Source organism: Pelophylax lessonae (assembly GCF_965119305.1).
Source record: "Pelophylax lessonae genome assembly, chromosome: 4".
In the NCBI taxonomy this organism is placed as follows: domain Eukaryota; kingdom Metazoa; phylum Chordata; class Amphibia; order Anura; family Ranidae; genus Pelophylax; species Pelophylax lessonae.
Window position 1 is genome coordinate 37,506,580 of NC_138771.1, and position 19,383 is coordinate 37,525,962.

Sequence of the window (19,383 nt, forward strand, 5' to 3'; positions counted from 1 at the left end):
CGCTCGTCCAAAAGTTTAGTTATGGACTGCTGTCACCAGGGCTTTTTTTCAAAAGGAACATGGGGGAACGCAGTTCCGGCACCTCCAGAACTGAATGTATGTAATGGCAAGGTGTGCTGGAGAGTCTATTGATGCTGGCTGCTCTGGAATGTATTGTTGCTGGAAGATATCTATTTCTGCGGAGGTCTATTGTAGCTAGGGAGGTCTTCTGTTGCTGCTTGGGGTGGGTCTTATGTTGCAGGGGGTCAGTCATTGCTGAGAGATATACATTGTTGAGAGAGGGTCTATTGATGCTGGCTGCTGGGGAATCTTTTGTTGCTGGAGGGGATCTGTAACGAATCAACCGGCACCCCGACTGGGTATCTCTGTTGACGGATGCTCCTAGTGCTTCCCGAGGGCTCCAAGCACTCCACCAGACACCATAACTGCCTCAGACCCCACAAACCGCCCTAGCTTGGTTAGAGTATCGCCGTCTCCTACCCAACCTGGACCTAAGACAAGGCTCCAGGTTCCCGTGGGTGAACCTCTCTTTCCCCAGAGAGTGCAGCAGAACAAGCTCTTACACAAGCTCTTAGTGATTATCCAAGGGAGTATGGAGGACATAGCTATCCTTTTGTAGCCGATTCCCCCAATAAGAGACAGGACTCTAGATTGAGGGTGAACCTACATCTCTTTATTGAACAGGAAACATACTTTTATACAGTTTTCCCCCACAAGGTTATCGCCCAGGTGGACCTTGTTGAGAACAGGCCCTGATATTCACAATCCAATGAAAACAGAGTTTTACACTCCCATACAGTGTGCACATATACATCCCATAATAAGTTTATCTTAAGACAGACAGAACAAGAGAGGTCATTAACATTTAACAATGAGACAGGTAAACTTTAACACAATACACATTCCATTTCAATACACAAACAATAGAGAAGCCTGCCTGGCATGCAGGGACATGGAATACACACATTATCTAGGAGTCAGACTTCATGGCAATTGTCTATAACAGTCTTAAGTCTCCCAGTGTATAATAGGATAACATTTTCATATTTCTATATGAAGATATTGCTGACAATATTGCTGTCCCATCTGAAGCAATTCAAACGGTTAAGTGTCTGCTCCTCACCTCCAGTGACAGTGAATACCATCACAGGCTCACCGGTCAATCGTTACCCGAAAGGAAACCCTGTTGAGGGAGAGTTCGTCTGACATTCGGCCCAGTGTGTCCTAGGCTTTACCCTACTATGGGCTGTGCATACATGGCAACAAATGACATCATGGGCCGCCAGGCATCACTCACACAGAAACGTCATGCTGACCAGCACTTTTTTTTGCGTTTTTCAGGAGCATAGGGCTGCCTAATAAAAAAAACAACACGCAAAAAAAAAGCGTTGGGGCTTGGACGCATCTCCTTGTGTGAACGCGTGGTCAGACTGGTGTACCCTGGGATTGTGCGCAATTCTAAAGGCATGCCTTTGACTACAAAAATGTTGAAAAACACTGCCTTAGGCCAGCCACACTGCCAGTGTTCCATGAAAAAACCCTACCTGTGAGAATTCCCTACCCTTGTCACTTCCGGTGAGGATACGTCATTCATCAGCTGAGCCGCTTCCCAGTGCGCATGCTCACAGCTGCGGAGGGTAGGGAATTTTACGGGGTAGTGTTTTTTAACGTAACACTGCGTCATTCATCAGCTGTTGCTCGGCGTCCCACTGCGCATGCCCAACCACTAAATGAAATCATCTCGGCTCTGACCCTGAGACTTCCCTGATCTCGGCTCCAGGAAAATGTTTTAAATTTTCATATACCCCGCCGCTTTAACATTTTCCTGGAGCCGAGATCATTTGGGACGCCGCACCTGCTGATGAATGACGCGCGCCCGCAGGGAAGTCTCAGGGTTGGAGCTGAGATGATTTCATTAAGTGGTTGGGCATGCGCAGTGGGGCACGCGGCAACAACTGATGAATGACGCGGTGTAACTTTAAAACTACCCCGTGAAAATTCCCTACCCTCTGCAGCTGTGAGCATGCGCACTGGGAAGCGGCTCAGCTGATGAATGACGTACCCTCACCGGAAGTGACGAGGGTAGGGAATTTTCACAGGTAGGGTTTTTTAACGTTACACCTGCAGGATCCAGCCGAGATTTGAACCGTTAATGGGCAGGCTGAATATACCAAGTTGATCGATTGATTAACTTTGGTACAACCAGCCAGCTGGATTCACTTGCGATTATTGCAAGCAGCTGGTAGCAAAAATTGTGGTCTTCTCTCGGCGGGGATGGCTTCCCCAGCCTGCCCCCCCCCCCACCAGGAGCAGACAATGGGCTTCCCCCAATACTGTGTGTGCTGATGGGGGAATCTTGCAAATTTCTTGGGTTGCAGGAACGAAATTTGCGCCGTGTATGACCTGCCTTATAGAACACCTTTAGGATGAATTAAAACACAGATTTCAAGCAAAGCCTTTTTGTATTTGAGCCCACATGTTCTCACACCAAACTCGTATTGAAAGCCTTAACAGATAAGTGGAAGCTGTTATAGCTGCGGGGCGGTGGCAGCTCTATATTAATGTCCATGGTTTTAGACTCAGATGGCTGTATAGCATATTTCATCTGTTTATCTTATCCTAATATTGTAACCCTTTATGAGCTGCTTTTATATTTCAAAAAGTACTATTTTGTTGCAGCTACAAAGAGGACGATGATTTTGAAACCGATTCTGATGATCTGATAGAAATGGCGGGAGAAGAGGTGGAAGAACAAGAAGATAACCATGAAAATATAGAGAAAGTATTGGATTCCAGAATTGGAAAGAAAGGAGGTAAGTACCATGTATGTTGGTGTATGTTTGTGGATTTAAAGCGGACCTTCACTGCAACTAAGCACCACAAACCAAAACATATATTATATTTAATTTTTAATATTCAAAGCAAACTCCCCCATCCATCCATGTCTCCATGCTTTCTGTTGTTGAGAAATCACTTTGAAAACCAACCCCCCTAGCATTTCTGGCCATGGCCACCTTGAGTAAGGGCAAATGATTCATGTAGCATTTACTTCCTAGAATCCATCTGCCCTTAGCTCAAGCATGCATGCAGGAGAGTGAGCTTAGCTGAGAAAAGCCCTCCTCCCCTCCTGAAGACTCCAGGGATGTATGACATAATTTGCCTAGGCAAGAAAGCAGCAAGTAACTGAAGAAATGTACAAAAAAAAAGTTTAAAACAAGTAAATCTAATATACTTTCCTACCTATTTACTAATGCTAGCAATGTGAGTATTAAAATCAATGTTAATTGGGATTGATTCCATGTGCTGACATTCACTTTAGAGGACAAGTCTAAAATAAATTAAAACTCAACCGCTTCTGCGTGGATTGCACTTTCCATGCTTTTTTTTTTTTTAATGCTGTAAATACCGGTTTATTTTGCAGTAACATAACTGCTGAGACCCTCTTCTAATCTCTCTTCCTGTCTGGGTGTGGAAGTAAGGGAGGAGCTGGTAGAGCAGTCGCTAGTAGGTGTCAGTTCTTCCCTTTACTCTGGTAAAGCTCAGTTGCCTATTTTCTGTGGGGAGACGCCGATCGAAGAGTCTGACAATGTGTCCTACCCGCTTGTCATGGGGGCGCAGGGGCGACGTCCCCCCCCCCCCCATCCATGCATCCGTCCCCCTAATCTACATGCAGGGCGCCGGATGCATGGATTCCAATGGGGTTTTTTTTTTTTTTTTTTTTTTTGAAGCACGTGATTAGAGCCAGAGGCTCTAATAGGCTTCAAAAAAGGGTGGGCTCGGGGCGCAGACCACTGCGCCCTGAGCCCACCCGGTTGTGTGACAATAGCGAATGAATATTCGCTATTGCCACACTGATTTTCCTCCTGGCCAATCAGTAAGTGGCTTCTGAGACCTGTTTCCCAATTGGCCGAATGGAGAAGCCATCCTATTGGCCGAGGAGGAGGAGGGAAAGAAACGCAGGGGAAGCTCACGGAGGAGACTGAGGGGGTAGCCGCCGCTGCTGCCTGCCCAGGGTGAGTGAGCCGGCAACTGGGGGGGGGGGGGTGTAGTCCATCTGCCGCCACACCCCCCCTGGCCCATGGAGCACCAGCCGCCACTGCCACCTATACTGCTGTCTGTATGGAATGGTGTATTTGCACTTGTTCCCCATGAAGTTAAAGAGGAACTGCACCCTCCACCACACAAATACAATAAATGAGCCACTTACGTCTTGACTTTTTCCCTATGCTGCATAGAAATACTAGCTTAGGGGGTCCGGCATTGCCCTCTTCCCCCTCACCACTCTCTACCCCTACAGGTTCCCATCCCAAGCTGCCATCTTCTTCTTGTATGTCTTCAGGGGGTGGCTGTCTCTTCTGGGTTCTTGCAGCCGGTCCCCTGATGACATGCTCTGAGCATGTGCACATCTGGGATGCGTGATGTGGGTATCTCAGGAGATTGCAGGCAGATGAAGCTATCTCATTCTTTCTTAGGCAAGGATGGTGGAAGAGCCAGCTTCCTCCATAGCAAAAAAGTTTGCAATTGTGTGAAAGGAGGTGGGAGGGAGTAATATTATATAAATTAGAAAGAGAATGAAGGTCCGCTTTAAAGTGTTACTAAACCCACAACAATAAAATCAGTCTGTATATGCAGTAAAACATGCTTGTTCTACTAACTGTGGAACCTAAGGAGTTATTCCTTCACATTGTGTAAAAAGCCTGTTTGATCCTGTCTTCTCTGATCCTCCCCTTCTTCAACTGTCTCCAACCCATCTCCTGATAGTACAGAGCCTTTGAGGTCACTCTGCACATGCTCAGATTGGTGTTTATTGCTAGAGAGTTTTTGTTTTTCTTGGGAGGGTGTACGTGATCAGCACAGGGCAAATCACCACTGTCCAGACAGAGGGTCAGGGGTCCTGCAGCCTCATAGGACAGAGGTCCTATGCCCAGTTTTATAGTCAGAGGAGAATGAAAACTCCTCCTACAATCTTTAACTAGACTCTGATAGAGGTCACAAGACTGCTATATACTGCTGATGAGAAAGGGTATTTAGCAGTTTATATTTACTAAAATGATTGCATTTCCATGTTCTGTGTACTGTGGGAGACCAGATATAGTGACTGCAGGCTCCTGGGGAGACCAGATATAGTGACTGCAGGCTCCTGGGGAGACCAGATATAGTGACTGCAGACTCCTGGGGAGACCAGATATAGTGACTGCAGGCTCCTGGGGAAACCAGATATAGTGACTGCAGGCTCCTGGAGAGACCAGATATAGTGACTGCAGGCTCCTGGGGGGACCAGATATAGTGACTGCAGGCTCCTGGGGAGACCAGATATAGTGACTGCAGGCTCCTGGAGAGACCAGATATAGTGACTGCAGGCTCCTGGGGGGACCAGATATAGTGACTGCAGGCTCCTGGGGAGACCAGATATAGTGACTGCAGGCTTCTGGGGAGACCAGATATAGTGACTGCAGGCTCCTGGGGGGACCAGATATAGTGACTGCAGGCTTCTGGGGAGACCAGATATAGTGACTGCAGGCTCCTGGGGGGACCAGATATAGTGACTGCAGGCTCCTGGGGGGACCAGATATAGTGACTGCAGGCTCCTGGGGGGATCAGATATAGTGACTGCAGGCTCCTGGGGAGACCAGATATAGTGACTGCAGGCTCCTGGGGGGACCAGATATAGTGACTGCAGGCTCCTGGGGGGACCAGATATAGTGACTGCAGGCTCCTGGAGAGACCAGATATAGTGACTGCAGGCTCCTGGGGGGACCAGATATAGTGACTGCAGGCTCCTGGGGAGACCAGATATAGTGACTGCAGGCTCCTGGGGAGACCAGATATAGTGACTGCAGGCTCCTGGGGAGACCAGATATAGTGACTGCAGGCTCCTGTGTTTGGTAATACTTTAGTTAATCCTGAGCAACAGTATAAGGCCAGTCTGTTTTCATCTTTGCCAAATGTTTTAGTCAGTAGCATGTTCCAAGGGATGAGCTCCTATTCGCTCACCCTAATGATGGCATTATGGGCCAAAATCTGAATGCTTAAAACTGTACAATCAGACCCTCAAATTGTTCTTCTCCCTGTTAGGGGTTAAGAGCGACAGCTTAGTACTGGATCATAATGGATTATTTCTGGTTTCGGCAGAGATTGATTGAAACCCATGGCTGAATTTCATCATGCCACTCACTTGTGTTTGTTCAAGTAGCATGCTTGGAGTGATGGACACATGATCATGTAACGACAAGAGAAAATTTCAGGTGTGTGCGGCGCTTATTTTAACAGGAAAATATATAACATGTTCATTTATATCAATTTTAGCAACTGGAGCCTCAACCACTGTATATGCCACAGAAGCCAATGGGGATCCATGTGCTGACTTTAACCCAGAAACAGATGAAGGAGAGCAGCAGTATCTTATCAAATGGAAAGGCTGGTCTTACATTCACAGCACTTGGGAGAGTGAAGAATCCCTCCAGCAGCAGAAAGTGAAAGGCCTAAAGAAGCTGGAGAACTTTAAGAAGAAGGATGATGAAATCAAGCAATGGTAAATCTCCCATATGATTCTACAATTGCCAGGAATGTCACTTCGGTGGTACAGAGCTAACAAACTGCGCTTTTCCACTGCATGGCACGGATCGGTTTGGCGCTTTTCCGCTGCATGGTACGTGTTAGAACGGTTCGGTACGGTTTGGTACAGCGGCGCTTTTCCACTACATGGTACAGCGTCGGTACGGATCGCTTAATCACTTGCCGACCGCCTCACGACTATTTACGTCGGCGGTCAGCCCCTCACAGGCAGAGCGACGTAGGGCTACTTCGCTAGCCTGTGAGGGTCTAGGAAGCGAGCGCGCTCCCGCGTGGTCACGGACCCCCCCGCGCATGTGACCGGCGGACCCGATGTCCGCCGGTCACTCGCGATCGTCGGGTGGAGAGGGAGAAAGGCAGGCGGCTGAAGTAAACAAGCCGCCTGTCATTCTCCCTGTTTAGGAATAGTGATTATACGGTTCTACTATGTAGGACCATTGATCACTGTTCCTACACCTCAAGCCACAGCCAATCACAGTTAGAATCACGTCCCTAGGGACACACATAACCCCTCCCTCTCAAAAAAAAGTTAACCCCTTCACTGTCAGTGTAATTTTACAGTAACAGTGCATATGTATAGCACTGATTACTGTAGAAATGTCACTGGTAACCCCGAAAGTGTCAAAATTGTCAGTCAAGCGTCCGATCTGTCCGCCGCAATGTCGCAGTCCCGCAAAAAAAATTGCAGATCACCGCCATTACGCGTTAAAAAAAAACAACAAAAATGACAAAAATCTTTCCCTTTGTTAGTAAATGCAATAACTTTTGCGCAAACCAATCAAAATACGCATTTTGCAATTTTTTTTTTTTTTTGTTTACCAAACATGGTAAAAAAAAAATTGGCCCAAAATGTTAAAAAATTTAGATTTTTACTTTTTTTGGGGGGGAATTTCATATAAAAAAATGTGAAAAATATTGCTATTTTTGCAAAATTGACGCTGTTTTTTTGTTTATAGCGCAAAAAGTAAAAAACGCACAGGTGATCAAATACCACCAAAAGAAAGCTCTGTTTGTGGGAAAAAAATACGTCAAATTTGTTTAGGTACAGCGTCGCACGGCCGCGCAATTGTCCGTTAAAGTCACGCAGTGCCGAATCGCAAACTAGGCCCTGGTCAGGAAGGGGGTAAAATCTTCCGGGGCTTAAGTGCTTAAACAGTACCACCTCAGTTGGGGTTCCAAGCAGGCCGTACCTATACCATATCCCACAATCCTTTGCATGCAGCATTGATTGTTTGTCACTACTAGCCACTGATTGGTCAGAGAATTATTGTAATCCCACCCACTTACTACTAAGTACTACAACAGTGGAAAAGCAAACCGAGCCGAGTAGAGCCTATACAGTGCTGAAAGGTGCCGACTCGTACCACGCAGTGGAAAATCAAACTGAGCCGAGCTGGACCAAGCAGTGCAGAGTGGAGCCGAGCCGGGACTTGCAGTGGAAAAGTGCCATTAGTTACTACTATGTAGTGATTATGATGTTCATGTTCCATGATGGCTTCTATATTCAGTTAGGTTATCACAATTGTATTGGTTATATTTATGTTTTTAAAGGAGAATTTATAATTGAGACTTATTTGCTTTATTTTCTGTTTCCAGGCTATCAAAAGTTTCCCCTGAAGATGTAGAATATTATAACTGCCAGCAGGAACTAGCATCAGAACTGAATAAGCAGTATCAGATTGTTGAGAGGATCATAGGTAAGTGGGCTTTCTATAACCAAGAAACCAACTGTGGCTTTGTCCTGGATGCCAACTTTAGGACAGATTAACTGGCTGTATGGGGGCGAGACTCTCTTTTACTAGAATGGGGTAGCTAGTTGCCTGTTACCATTTGTCTTAATCCTCGTACACACGCAACGATTATCGGCCAACCGATCGGCCGTCTTTTGTCCAGTGTTGTTGTGTTGGTTGAAATGTGCTCTAGACTGCACACGAATTTTATCGGCCAACAAAAACCAACTTCAGAAGTGATGTCATGTGCTGGTTTACTTTCCGTGTGTTTTTTCTTCTCTGAGCATGCCCAGTCTTGCTCATCAGATTTTTGTCTGCCGAAATCTGTACTGACTGACGAAAAATCGGCCGTTCTGTTGACGGCCAACAAAAATTTTATAGCCTGCACACCAGATTTTGTTCGACCGAAAAGTCGGAGTCTGTTGTCGGAAGCATCATACTAACAAGCCGAAAATCGGCCGATCGGACGTTGGCCAAAAATTCACGGCCAACTATCGTTGCGTGTGTACGGGGCATTACTCAGCCTTTCTGAACATTTATTTACCCCAGAGGAACCCTTAAAATGGTTTTCAGGTTTCGGGGAATCCTTTCTAAATCCAGTAATTGGTGGGTCAGTCGGAAAGTTGCACCTTACAACCGTGACTAATTGGGAGAATACTCCTTACAATGGTGGTCAGAATGCTACCCTTCAGACAGCTAAACAGATCACTGGTATCATGCAGGTGGCTCGGCCAAGTTGTGTTGGCCTTCAAACTATTCAGCCACCAATAAACAGAGGCCACAGTTTAAGAAACCCCCAACAATAGCTGGAAGAACCTGAGGGTAACTCAATGATTCCATGGAACCATGGTTGAGAATGGCTGGTCTTGCTGCTGCATTTGAAGGCCACCTTCAGAACTTTACAAACCTTTAATTCGGATATGGAGCCTGTCCGTATTCCTATTCTACCACTCTTTTTTGTTTGTAGTCTTTCCCCTTTGACTACACTCTTCCTTCCAGGATAATATCCTTCATACATCTCCATACTTTCTGCATTGTGGGTCATTTATTCCAGTAAATCATATCTTGGATGGCAATTTTACTAAGGTCAGTGGTTTAGGCTCTAGGACTCCTTTGGTCTCCATATTCATGGATACCTGAATCTCCAGTCTTGTCTGATTTTCTGAGTATTACTCCTTCCCTATCCCCTGGATTCTTCATTATATCTTCTAAGCAACTTCAGTTCTTGCCCTTAGCTGCTTTGGGACAGACACTCTTGGACAGTTTTTAATGCTTTTGGCATGTAAGCACACCTCTGTTGGATAGTTCCAGGTTGTGCTTTTATAGTTCATGTGTATTTAGCAGCTTCTTCTACTCTATTAAAACCTAGTAGTAAGTTTGTTTCAAAATACATTGGTCATTGTAGAAAAAGGCATACAGAAATCCTTTGAAACACTTAAAATTTAGTGTCTGTAAACTGTCCTCATGCGTCTCCTGAATATCCTATTCTATATTATATCACGATTTCCGTATGACTCATGATGAGGCTGACTCTGCAGGGTAGCAGGCATGAGGTAGATGTATTGTAACCTCAGCTTTATCCTATCCTCCAGGATGTTTGATGTTGGCAGTTGGATCCTGGTGGCTGTGCCCTCCTAGACCATGGCTGATCTGGCCCAGAATCCCAACCTTCTGATATTCTAAGCTTAGAATTTGCTCTACAGACACAATTTTTATTTATTTTTTTTTGAAGGAAACATTTCTTGAAGGTAACGATTATCCTTTTTTTTTTTTTTTTTTGCAGCCACGAAGACTGGTAAATCCGCCACTGCACATTCGGACTTTCCAGGTAAACTTTATACATTACATCAGGGCTTGACAAATTTGCCTGAAATCTAGGAGCCAGCTAAAAAAGTTAGGAGCCAGTTTTTTTTTTTTTTTTTTAAACTAACAACCAAGCTTTATTTAATAAAACGGATACTAAATTTACACATAAATACGACTAGAACCCCACTCTCCTCTATAGCGCAATTGGATGGAAACAGACTGTCTCTCTTTTTCCATCCGATGCCATCTGATCCGATCCTCCGATTACCGCTCCATAGAGGAGAATGAGGGGTCCGATCAGGTCTGTCTGAAAAACTGTCAGGCGGACCCGATCAGACAGCCCGTGTGAAAGGGGCCTTCGGCTGTGGCACGGCGATGAGGAAAAAAAAAAAAAAAAAAAAGATATATATATATATATATATATATATATATATATATATATATATATATATATATATATATATTATATATATATTATATATCATTTTTTTTTTAATAAGAATTGAAAAAAAAAAATGTTTTTATATATATATATATATATATATATATATATATATATATATATATATATATATATAATATAAACATTCTTTTTTTTTTTTTCAATTCTTATTAAAAAAAAAATGATCATATTTTTTTTTTTTATAAGAATTAAAAAAAAAGAAAAAATGTATTATTATTTATTTTTTTTTTTATTTAAAAAATAAATTAATGATAATAAAAACACTCCCTGTCCACTTACCTTTTAAGCAAAGGTAACTGGACAGAGAGATGAAGCCTGCAAAAACTTCCCATCTCCTTCCAAAGAGCAGATGAGAAGGAAGGCATTGAGAACATGCATTACTCCCGGCCACCACAAGAGGGCGCCAGTTCCCCTAGCCTCTCATCTAACAGAAGAAGGCCGAAAAGCCGGGGCCTCAATTTATGGATGGCGTGGAAGTCCGTGCACTCGGGAAAGAAGGTGGGGGCGCAAAAGGGACAGGACACCTCCTGCAGGGCCCCCCAGGCGCCAGGTTGCTAATTCTAGTCGCAAATGCGACCTGGCGCCCGGGGTTTGTCGAGGCCTGCATTACATGCTCTGCATGACTGAGCTAGTCTGGAACACTGTTGACCCATTGGGTGAGATTTACTTAAACTGGTGCACTCAGAATCTGGTGCAGCTGTGCATGGTAGCCAATCCGCTTCTTACTTCAGCTTGTTTAGTTAAAGTAGAACTATAGAAATTTTTATTTTTGATATAGTAAGGAAGGGTCATAATATCTGTCAGTTTATTTTTTGCCATCTGTGTCCTATTGAAAAAATGTCCATTCACTTCCTGTTCCATAGCCAAAACAGGAAGTGAGAGGAAATGTCGGAAAATCAAGGGAATCCCTCTCCTCTCTATCCAAAACTAACATTTTTTTGCCTATACTTGTACTTGTACTAGGTTTTGGCAATAAAATCTGGAAGCTGATTGGTTTCTAGGCACAGTTGCATCAGATTTTGCACTCCAGTTTTTTTAGTAAATAACCCTCGGTGTACGTTTTTTTTTTTTTTTTTGTTAGGCGCATGTCCTATAGACATTGATCTGCTTGCTCATGGTGATTGTATTTATTTGTTTTTTTATCCACCATATTTATCTTCTTAACCAGTTCCTGACCGCCCAACGCGGATATACTGCGGCAGGGCGACTGCTCTGTGCCAGATCACGCACCTAGTACGTGATCTGACAATTCTGGGTATGGGGTGTGTATATGCGCCGCTGGGGACACGCTACCACTGTGATCGCATCGGGAGCCCAGCAGCGGGTACTGCGGACTCGGCGACGCTGGCACCCGCCTATTGTACAGTACACAGGCAGAACGGCAATCTGCATATGTAAACAAGGCAGATTGCCGTTCTGTCAGTAGGGAAGGTATTGATCCTGTGTTCCTGCAAACGGTTCAATGCCTTCCTATAGTAAAAGCACCTCCCACACAGTGAGAAAGCACATTCTAGGCACCCCTTCCCAGCCAGTGTCATTAGTACAGGGACAGTGCATAATTTTGGCACTGATCACTGTATTAGTGTCACTGGTCCCCAAAAAGTGTCAAAAGAGTCAGTTAGTGTCTGATTTGTCTACCGTAATAACGTAGTCTGGCTATAAGTTATTGATTGCTGCCATTACTAGTAAAAAATAAATAAAAATATCCCATAGTTTGTAGACAGTATAACTTTTGCGCAAACCAATCAATGTACATTTATTGGCATTTTTTTTTTTTACCAAATATATGTAGCAGAATACATATTAGCCTAAATTTATAAAGAAATTCTATTTTTTTTTTATTTTTTTATTGGATATTTTTATAGCAGAAAGTAAAAAATTGTTTTTTTTTCTTCAAAATTGTTGGTCCTATTTTGTTTATAGCGCAAAAAAAAAAACCAGCAGAGGTGATTTAATACCACCAAAAGAAAGCTCTATTTGTGGGAAAAAAGGACATCTATTTTTTATTTGGGTATACTGCGCAATTAGTTAAAATAACGCAGTACCGTATTGCACAAAATGCCTTGGTCATGAAGGGGGTAAATCTTCTGACGGTCAAGTGATTAAATGGTTCCAGCTAGTTGCAAGTCACTATCGGACTACTTTCAAAATACTACAGTTCGGTGAACATACATATACATATATGCCTCGCTTGTTATGGGGAAACTTACATACGATTTACCAGTTACAATCTTCCGCAGTCCACAGTCGGAGAAGCTCCACCTCAAATGAACCCGAGTACCTCTGCAAGTGGATGGGTCTCCCCTATGCCGAGTCCAGCTGGGAAGATGAAGCCCTCGTTGGGAAGAAATTCCAGCAGTGCATTGACAGCTTCCACAGCCGTAATAACTCCAAAAACACTCCAGTGAAAGACCACAAGGTATTTTTTTTTTATAAAAACAAAGATTGGGCATTTCAAGTGCCAGTCTGATAGATAAACATGCTCTGTGGTCAAGACCGATGTCCCTTTGTTTGTTTTTTGTTGCTGTACAGCCATGGCCAAAAGTTTTGAGAATGACACAAATAATCATTTTCACAAAGTCTGCTGCCTCAATCTTTATTATGGTAATTTACACATACTCCAAAATGTTAGGAAGAGTGATCAGATAATTAATTTATTTACAATTAATTGCAAAGTCCCTCTTTGCCATAAAAATGAACTTAATCCCTTAAAAAAACATTTCACTGCATTTGTGAGGAAGGATTCAGGGCACCCAAGAAAGTCCAGCAAGCTCCAGGACCGCCTCCTGCTGTTGATTCAGCTGCGGGATCGGGGCACCACCAGTGCAGAGCTTGCTCAGGAATGGCAGCAGGCAGGTGTTAGTGCATCTTCACAGTGAGGAGAAGACTTTTGGAGGATGGCATGGTGTCAAGAAGGGCAGCAAAGAAGCCACTTCTCTCCAGGAAAAACATCAGGGGCAGACTGATATTCTGCAACAGGTACAGGGATTGGACTGCTGAGGACTGAGGTAAAGTAGTTTTCTCTGATGAATCCCCATTCCGATTTTTTTGGGGCACCCAGAAAAAACCTTGTCTGGAGAAGAAAAGATGAGCGCTACCATCAGTCCTGTGTCATGCCACCAGTAAAGCATCCTGAGACCATTCATGTGTGGGGTTTCTTCTCAGCCAAGGGAGTGGGCTCACTCACAATTTTGCCTAAGAACACAGCTATGAATAAACAAAGGTACAAAAACATCCTCCGAGAGCAACTTCTCCCAACCATCCAAGAACAGTTTGGTGAGGAACAATGCCTTTTCCAGCATGATGGAGCACCTTGTCATAAGTAAAAAAAGTGACAACTAAGTGTCTTGGGGAACAAAACATCAAAATTTTGGGCCAATGGCCAGTAAACTCTCCAGACCTTAACACCATTGGAAACTTGTTGGCTATCCTCAAGAGGCTGGTGAACAAAAAAACCCCCCACAAATTCCAAGCATTGATTATGCAAGAATGGGCTGCCATCAGTCAGGATGGGGCTCAGAAGTTGATTGTCAGCATGCCAGGGCAAATTGCAGAGGTCTTGAAAAAGAAGGGTCAACACTGCAAATATTGGCTCAGTGCATAAACTTATTGTAATTTTCAATAAAAGCCTTTGACACTTATGAAATGCTTGTAATTATACTTCAGTATACCATAGTAACATCTGACAAAAAGATCTAAAAACACTGAAGCAGCAGACTTTGTAAAAATTCATATTTGTGTCATTCTCAAAAATTTTGGCCACGGCTGTACATGACATGACTTGACCATAAAACTGTTGTCAAGCAAAGCACAGGACTTTTGCAGTTACAGGGTGGTATGTTACATAGGAAAAAATGTTTTAAATGTTAGTTAATGTTTTACAATTTTATAATTTCTGTAGTAGCGATTACTGTTTGTGTGCATTTGATAGGTCCTGAGACAAAGACCCAGGTTTGTGACATTAAAAAAGCAGCCTTCTTACATTGGTGGTGAAGGGCTCGAGCTTCGGGACTATCAACTGGAGGGTCTAAACTGGCTGGCTCACTCGTGGTGCAAGTAGGTATTGGTTGTTTGTTTAGTGAGTTTATATTGGTTGATCTGAAATGTTTCCACTTAAGTATGTGCTCTGTAAATATATAAACCTTGTTGAGCCTGAAGTGATTGTAAAGGGTATTTTTTTCCCCCTAAAATGATAAACTTGGTATATACTTACCTGCTCTGTGCAATGGCATTGCACAGAGCAGCCCAGAACCTCCTCCTCTAGGGTCACCTGCTGGCGTTCTTGGCTCCTCCACTTTTCTGTGTGCCACCAGAGCTTCTAACCCTTAGCAGTACTCTTGCAAAGTCACAAGTCAGTTCAGTTAAAGGATCAAAGAACTCCCAGGATAAGCAAAAGAAGGGAAGGAAGCATCTCTTAACATAAAAGTAGAGCACTCCCATAAATCAAGGTAAAACCGGCATGTCATAAATACCAATGTGTTGTTTCCAACCAACAAAATGGCCTCTACGTCCTGATGCATGACGACGTCACGTGTCGTGACTCCACCTCATAGATGTGGTGCAACTGACCTGACTACCCATAAGACATTTCTCAAAGTGTGTTCCCCATGGATCCAATACACCCATGCTTCACTTCCGATTGATAGTTCTACTGATAGTAGGGAGACGCACATTACAAGTTTCGGGTCCTTCCCTTTTCCTTTCCTAGGCTTCTATCTTCCTCCCCCCTATTGCAGGAATATGCAAGCTGTGCCCTCCAGCTGTTGCAAAACTACAAGTCCCATCATGCCTCTGCCTCTAGGTGTCATGCTTTTGGCTGTCAGAGTCTTGCTATGCTTCATGGAACTTGTAGTTCTGCAACATCTGGAGGGCCACAGTTTGCATATCCCTGCCCTATTGGATATGAGGTTTTCCTCTTCCGGCTCTAGCTTTGCCTTTCGCTATCCTTGCTCCCCTCTTTCTTTCTTTCTTTCTTTCTTTCTTTCTTTCTTTCTTTCTTTCTTTCTTTCTTTCTTTCTTTCTTTCTTTCTTTCTCTTTCTTTCTTTCTTTTTTTCTTTTTTTCTTTTTTTCTTTCTTTTTTTCTTTCTTTCTTTTTTTCTTTTTTTCTTTTTTTCTTTTTTTCTTTTTTTCTTTTTTTCTTTCTTTCTTTCTTTCTTTCTTTCTCTTTTTTTTTTTTTTGCCCTTTTTTTCTTTCTATCTTTTTTTCCCCTATTCAGCAGAAGAGAGAGCATTGCAGACTGCATTGTCTTTAGATCAGCTATCTCTAGTGTGAAATTATTATAAGTTGAGTATATGGTACTTTGTATAAACATTCTCATTCCATGTAAACTTAATAGTGAATGTAACCAATGCATGACTCTCTGCCACCATGTAAATACATTGTTTTGGTCTAGGATGGCCCAAGTGAATTATTATAAGTGTCAGGAGACCTGCAATTTTCTTTTAACCCCTTTCTGACCAACCAACACATATGTGCAATGAGAAAAGGGTGAGTTTTAATGCCCACATGTGGTGAAGTAAATGTTACTGTAGCCGCACATCGAAGCAGACCCACTAGTGATGGTGTATGCAGTGGCGTAGCGTGGGTTGTCAGCACCCGGGGCAAGGCAAGTAATTGCGCCCTCTAACCCGCGGGATTTTAGCACTCGAGTCTCTTCCACTAGTTTAGTTAAAGAAACCCTTACCCCCTAAGCACATGTATTGTTTGTTATGAAAATACTGATGTAATTAAAGTAAAATGCATCTAAATACAAGTTTGAATGACCAGCGTGCCCCCTTTTCAATGCAGAGTGACCAGCGTGCCGTGCCCCCTTTCAATGCAGAATGACCAGCGTGCCCCCTATAAATGCAGAATGACCAGCGTGCCCCCTTTCAATGCAGAGAGACTTACCTGCAGCGGCGACTTCTCCTCAGTTCCCCGCGTCTCCTCGACTCCTCTCGCCTCCTCCTCGGCCAATGGAATGCGTTTGCCTTTCAGCCAATCAGGAAACGGGTCTCGGACCTGCTTCCTGATTGGCCAGGAGGAGGATCCGTGTGACAATAGCTAATTTTCATTCGCTATTGTCACACAATGGGTGGGCTCAGGGCGCACTGCTCTGCGCCCCAGGTCCACCCTTTTTTTTAAGCCCATTAGAGCCTCTGGCTCTAATCAGGTGATTAAAAAAAAACCCACTCTGTGACAGCGCCAGGCTGCTGACTCACTCGCTGCTAAACTGACTGAGCAGTGAGGAGAGGCGGTATAGGCGGGGCTTGGCTTGCAACGCCACCCCACCCTACACCAATGGACAGGTGAGGCACAGTCCAGCCCCGCCCCGCCCTGCAGACAGTGTGTGAACTGTGTATGTCAGAGTCAGACAGACAGAGTGACACTGTGGATGCGCCCCCCCCAGATGTTGCGCCCGGTGCGGCCGGCCCCCCCTGCAAAGACCATTCTGCCAAAGATGGGCTAAAGATTGGTAGCCAGCAGTGCTGGCTTCTGATCATGTGACCACCGATCTTGCTCCCTAGGGCATTCCAAAATGTTTAAGGCCGGGTTCACATACAGTATGTGCCAATTGTATGTGGGTTTCTCCGCATCCAATTCGCATGACATGCGAGTATGACTGGCTCTCAATGGAGCCGTTTCACACAGGTCCGGGGTGGCCACGTTCTGCATTTCAAAAGGGTCCTGTGTGTGTTTGCAGGCAAAAATTCTGACCTGATTCACACCTGAACTGGTGAACAGGAATGCACCGGACTCCATGTTGAGAACCGTGGCCGCATATGTGTGAACCCGGTCATAAGGGATGCTGAAGCGGATGGGAAAGGGTTAAGCACAGCTGCTGAAGAGAGAGCATTTGTAGCTCACGGATTGCTTTCACTTGTTGCCTGAAACTGCTCTTTAGCCCTCATTCACATTGAACTCGGCTTTGAAATCATGCGACTTTATCTGAACTCGCACGATTTTAGTCTGATTTTTGGGGCGACTTGACAGAAATCTGTGCAGGTCTATGCACAGATGTCTATTAAAGTCACCCCAGAAGTCGCCAAAGGTAGTGCAGGAACTACTTTTGGAAATTGGTGCGGTGCCGCAAAGTCAGTGTCCCACCGATTGGGATGGTGCCATTGCTGGAAATAGGCTGCAATTTGACATGCGATTTGACCTGTAAAATCGCATGTCAAATCGTGCCAATGTGAAGGGGGGCTAAAGCTACTACGGGGAGATTTGTGCATGATAGCCAATCAGCTTCTAACTTTAATTTTGTTCAATTAAGCTTTGACAAACCTGGAAGCTGATTGGTTTCTATGAACAGCTGCAAAAGATTTTGCACCATGCATTTTTAGTAAATATCGCCCACTGTCACTTCTCCGGCTGCCCCGACTATACATTTTTGCAAACAATTAGTCAATTCAAATTTGCCGTTATTTATTACGGGGCTGCCCTAAAAAATTTCATAGAGTTTGGAATATTTGGATAGATTCATTGTCCACAAATGCTGATCCCGAGACCCCTACTTACCTTGATCCAGAGTGGAGATATGGTTACCTTTGTGCAGTGCCGGGACAAGGTCATCTAGAGCCCAGGGCGTACATGCCAAACCGCGCCCCCCCCCCCCCCCCCCAAGATGTATAAGCATCATGTGTCAGCAAAATTCCCTCCACAAAAACACTGAGCAATAATCTGCATGCATACCCCTAAGTATAAGTTCCCCCCTCCTCCCAGTACAAATCCCCCCCCTCTGCTGAAATCCCTCCTCTCAGCACAAATGTTTGCCCCCATCCCAAAAAAAAAAAAAACAAAACATCCTAACACAAACCCTCTACCCCTAAGATTTACCGTCCTAGTACACATCTTCTCCCCCTACTTCAAATCCCTCCTCATAGCACAAATATTTCCCCACCTCCCAACACAAATCCCCCTAGATCACCACTCTTAGTGCACCCCCCCCCAATTTCCTCTCCTAGAACAATATTCATCCCCTCTGTGGCCCACCAAATTCCCCCTCCCATAACAAATCCCTTCCCCCAATCTCCAATTGTGGTGCACCCCCACTAGCTTTGGCTGTACTTCACCTTTTAAAGAAGGATCATTTTTACGGGCAGCACAGTGGCTAAGTGGTTAGCACTTCCACCTAGCAGCACTAGGACCGTCTGTTCGAATCACAACCAAGGCACTACCTGCCTAGAGTTTGCATGTTCTCCCTGCATGGGTTTCCTCTGAGTACTCTGGTTTCCCTTCACGCTTCTGACATGCTGGTAGGTTGAATGGCTCCTTTCTAAATTGGCCCTAGTATTTGTATGAATGGGAGTTAGTGACCCGAGATTGTAAGCTCCTTGAGGGCAGGGACTGATGTATATGTACTTCTTATACAGTATACGTTAAAGAGGTTGTAAACTCGTACAACTTTTTTTTTTGAAACCTGTAAGAGAAACGCATAATGAGCTAGTATGCATCACATACTAGCTCATTATGAAATACTTACCTTAGAACGAGCCCCCGCCGTGCCGCCCGCTCATCTGTATGACGGGAGACATGTCCAGTCGCCCGTCTTCCGGGATCGCGGCATCCGGCCATCTGATTGGCCGGAGCCACGGTGACGTCACTCCCGCGCACGCGCGCGGGAGCCGACAGTCACGGCATGGGGCTCTGAAGGAACGGCACCAGCGGCCGTCCCTTCAGAGCGCATGCACCAGTGATGTCACTGGCTGCATGTAAGGTAAATATCTCCTAAACGGTACATGTTTAGGAGATATTTACAGTACCTATAGGTAAGCCTTATCATAGGCTTACCTATAGGTACAAGTGTCAGAGGAGGGTTTACTTCCTCTTT

At 44.5% G+C, this 19,383-nt stretch overlaps 1 protein-coding gene across 3 annotated transcripts in view; it reads left to right on the forward strand.

Annotated features, from left to right (window-relative positions):
- Positions 1-19,383, forward strand: part of CHD2 (chromodomain helicase DNA binding protein 2) — a 160,600-nt gene that overhangs the window by 55,522 nt on the left and 85,695 nt on the right. For all 3 annotated transcript variants that reach the window (XM_082254680.1, XM_082254681.1, XM_082254682.1), the window contains exons 7-12: positions 2,680-2,813; positions 6,307-6,532; positions 8,170-8,270; positions 10,087-10,131; positions 12,813-12,991; positions 14,504-14,628. In XM_082254680.1, coding sequence (XP_082110806.1) covers positions 2,680-2,813; positions 6,307-6,532; positions 8,170-8,270; positions 10,087-10,131; positions 12,813-12,991; positions 14,504-14,628 — 810 coding nt within the window. The remainder of the gene's footprint in view (positions 1-2,679; positions 2,814-6,306; positions 6,533-8,169; positions 8,271-10,086; positions 10,132-12,812; positions 12,992-14,503; positions 14,629-19,383) is intronic.